The 3125-nt window shown below is 31.6% G+C and overlaps 1 protein-coding gene across 1 annotated transcript; it reads left to right on the top strand.

Moving 5' to 3' along the window:
- Window positions 1-1384: 1384 nt before the first annotated feature.
- LOC132723189 (heavy metal-binding protein HIP-like) lies at window positions 1385-2895 on the top strand. Its single transcript, XM_060707868.1, has 2 exons — window positions 1385-1625; window positions 2474-2895. Exons 1-2 carry the CDS (start codon window positions 1385-1387, stop codon window positions 2893-2895), a joined length of 663 nt encoding a protein of 220 aa, XP_060563851.1.
- Window positions 2896-3125: the final 230 nt, after the last annotated feature.

Genomic DNA, 3125 nt, shown 5'->3' with positions numbered 1-3125 from the left:
AAAACTTAAAAAAGAAAATGCATTATGCCGCAATTGTTTCTGAAAGAAGTTCAACGAAATGCAGATATTTTGAATATATACGTATGTGTAGAAAATGGGGAATAATTTTTGTTAAATTGTGGGTTTGAGTAAGGGGACTCGCGAGCTGGTATTTTAATCTTATAACATAACAGGCTCATGACGTATATGACTTCTAAAGTATATTTTTGCAGTATTTCAAACTCATTTGTTTCCATACCTACCACCTTCTCGTCGTAGAAAAACATCAACACAACATTATAATGTGACAATCCCAATATTTTTATCTATTAAGTTTTTTTTAAATACTTTTTGAATTATTATTATTATTATTATTTGATCGTTTTTATTTGTTCATTTGTTTGGGTCCAAACAAATAATGATAGCGAAATTTCAGAACCTAATGCTGTTAATTGCAATTGCCTAAAGTAGTCCATTTTTTGAAGCGGTTACTTCTCTTTATATTTACACGAACGCCGAAAAATTCAGGGGAGATCAATGCGTAAAGATTGTCAAATGACAGGAGCAATAATTTTCAAGCAAAGTAGTTCGCGAATGGTCGAAGATTTCTAATATTGTTTCATTCTTTATAGGTATACATGCTTACAGTAAGCTCCATGATTATTTTCATCTGTGTTAAGCGTCGAAATAATAAGAGTTACAAACCCTAATTTAGAATAATATGGTTTTCTTCAGGCCGTTAACATATAACTTCACCGTGGCTGAGGGGTTTGCACGCTCGCTTAAGGATAGAGAGGTCTCGAGTTCAAATCCCAGTTGAGGCAACTCATTTTTTTTTTTAAGTCAAATAAATATTGAATTGACTATCAGTGTTGCAATTAGTCTTACAGCCAATTTACTACAGTTAAAACACTGGAAAGCATTGGTCGCACTATACAAAAACAAATTGGTTTATAATCTCACAACCTTCACCTTTCTGACATTCTGAGACCCAAACAAAGTCAGCGCCTTCTGTGCTTTGTTTTAATGAACAGACTGGCGGACGCAAAGAAAATAATTGACAGAGTGCCGGTCATCTGGTACGCAATTAAAATCGTTTTATTAGATGCTTACAACTTAACATATTATTGTCCGGAACGAACAATGAACAGCAGTCCTAAACTATTGCAGTCAGGCTTGGTACAATTGAACGAAATTCGTTAATAAGTATCTTTGATACGCCCCTTTCTTCGCAGTAGTTTGCTGTTGAGAATTTGAGGCTGATAGAAAATCAGTTTTCGAGTAGAAGAGCATAGAGATGGATCGTTCCACATTTATAGTGATTTTGCTATTACATTGTAGTATGCCGTCCGTTTCAGAACCAACCTGCTCTAAGTTTCACTACGAAGAACAGACTCTAGAAAAAATGATTAGACAGGAAATAAAAGTTGAGAAAATGAAAAGTGATATGCAACTTACGGAGCAACGAGTACTCGATGCTTTAGAGAAACTGAAAACGGAGAGAAGTGAATTCAAAAAGAATCTTATGAAAAAAGAAGGTGATATTGAAGTGCTGAAGACAAAAATGGACGAGGAGCTGAAAAGGATGAAAGCAAAAACTGACGAAACAATGGATAACTATTCAAAAGAAGTACAGAAAAAAAAGGGTAATAAAACTTATCAAATTTCTTTTGGTTATGAAGTTGTTTTGTTTTTGAGATGCATGAAGTATATCCTGGTTTTGATAACAATATACTTTATTTATCAATGCAAGTTAAATATATCATAAGTGGGTATATCATACCATGGACCAAAATAGAAAATAAAACAAACATAAAGCAATGCCATTAGGGTGGCACGCTCAATACACCAACAACAATCATTTTTTACAACAGTAAACAATGATTCGTATTTATAAACAGTGGCAATTTTTATTTCCTGCATATTTAAAGGGAAACATTTAAATATAGTTTCATTTGTCATGTTTATTTTTATGTTAACACATAATTAATTATTTCTTCTTAAAATGTCATTTGTTTTTAAATATGAAAAGGCATGCTTTGCATGTTCAGAACTTAATGTAATAATATTGCTAACTTTGTTCACTAAGTTTGTTAATTCAATTCATGATAAAACTGGTTGATACGTACCCGTTGAATATATTTTAATTATTTACAAACATTGTTGTTTCTAAATGTTATCATTTTTAATTGGTGCTTATACATTGTATGGCAGAAAAGATAAAAAAGATTATTATATTTTAGATATTCTCATATTCTGATTTAACTTTGTTATTTAGCCTAATATCGTAATATATTAAATTGTCACTTTTTTAATGGACACATAAGTCACAAATGAGTTTAGCACCTGTTTTCCAAGATAACAAACATTGTTACATTTATGTTTAAATAAAAGTTTGATATTATATATATAATGTTAGTAATTTTGACACACGTGGCAATTTTAATTATGTTGAATACTAAATATACTTTTTGAATACTTAATATACTTTCAGAACTGGCATTGACCCCAATTATTGCATTTAAAGCAGACACGGTCAATGATAGATCGCTACGAAACAACAAGGTGTTTGTCTACTCAAATATCATTCTCAACATTGGCGATGCTTATAACAAAGACACGGGTGTGTTTGTAGCACCCGTTAGTGGAGTGTATCTGTTTACAGCACAGGTGTGTTTGACAGCCAACAGTTGGTTTTATGTTGGAATCGTCGTAAATGGTAAACTTATGTCTAAAACAGGAATAGGAGAAAAAACATGGGAGAAATGTTATACAATTGATGCGATCACAGAGGTTGAAAAAGGAAACGAAGTATCGGTAAAATGTACAGCCAGCTGTGACAGCAATGAAAGATTATTCGAAAACTCAAACACAAACAGCTTCTCTGGCGTTCTTATACATAAACAGTTTAAATAAATACCCTTGTGATGTAACTTATATTTACATTTGATATCAGTTATATTTACTGTGTCTGTAAGTGGTAACTCTCATTCTTAGCAAACATATTTTTCGTACAAAATTTTAACCTATATGTAGAAGTAACAATGTTTTAAAGAATACAAGTAAAAAGGCGTGAGACGATATGATACAACATTGGGAACTTGATATATATACAAATTGTATGTCATAATATTCCAATAAAACAT

This window comes from Ruditapes philippinarum, unplaced genomic scaffold (genome assembly GCF_026571515.1).
Source record: "Ruditapes philippinarum isolate M1 unplaced genomic scaffold, ASM2657151v2 ctg828_1_1_1_1, whole genome shotgun sequence".
Classification (NCBI taxonomy): domain Eukaryota; kingdom Metazoa; phylum Mollusca; class Bivalvia; order Venerida; family Veneridae; genus Ruditapes; species Ruditapes philippinarum.
This window is presented reverse-complemented; position numbering and strand designations above follow the sequence as displayed.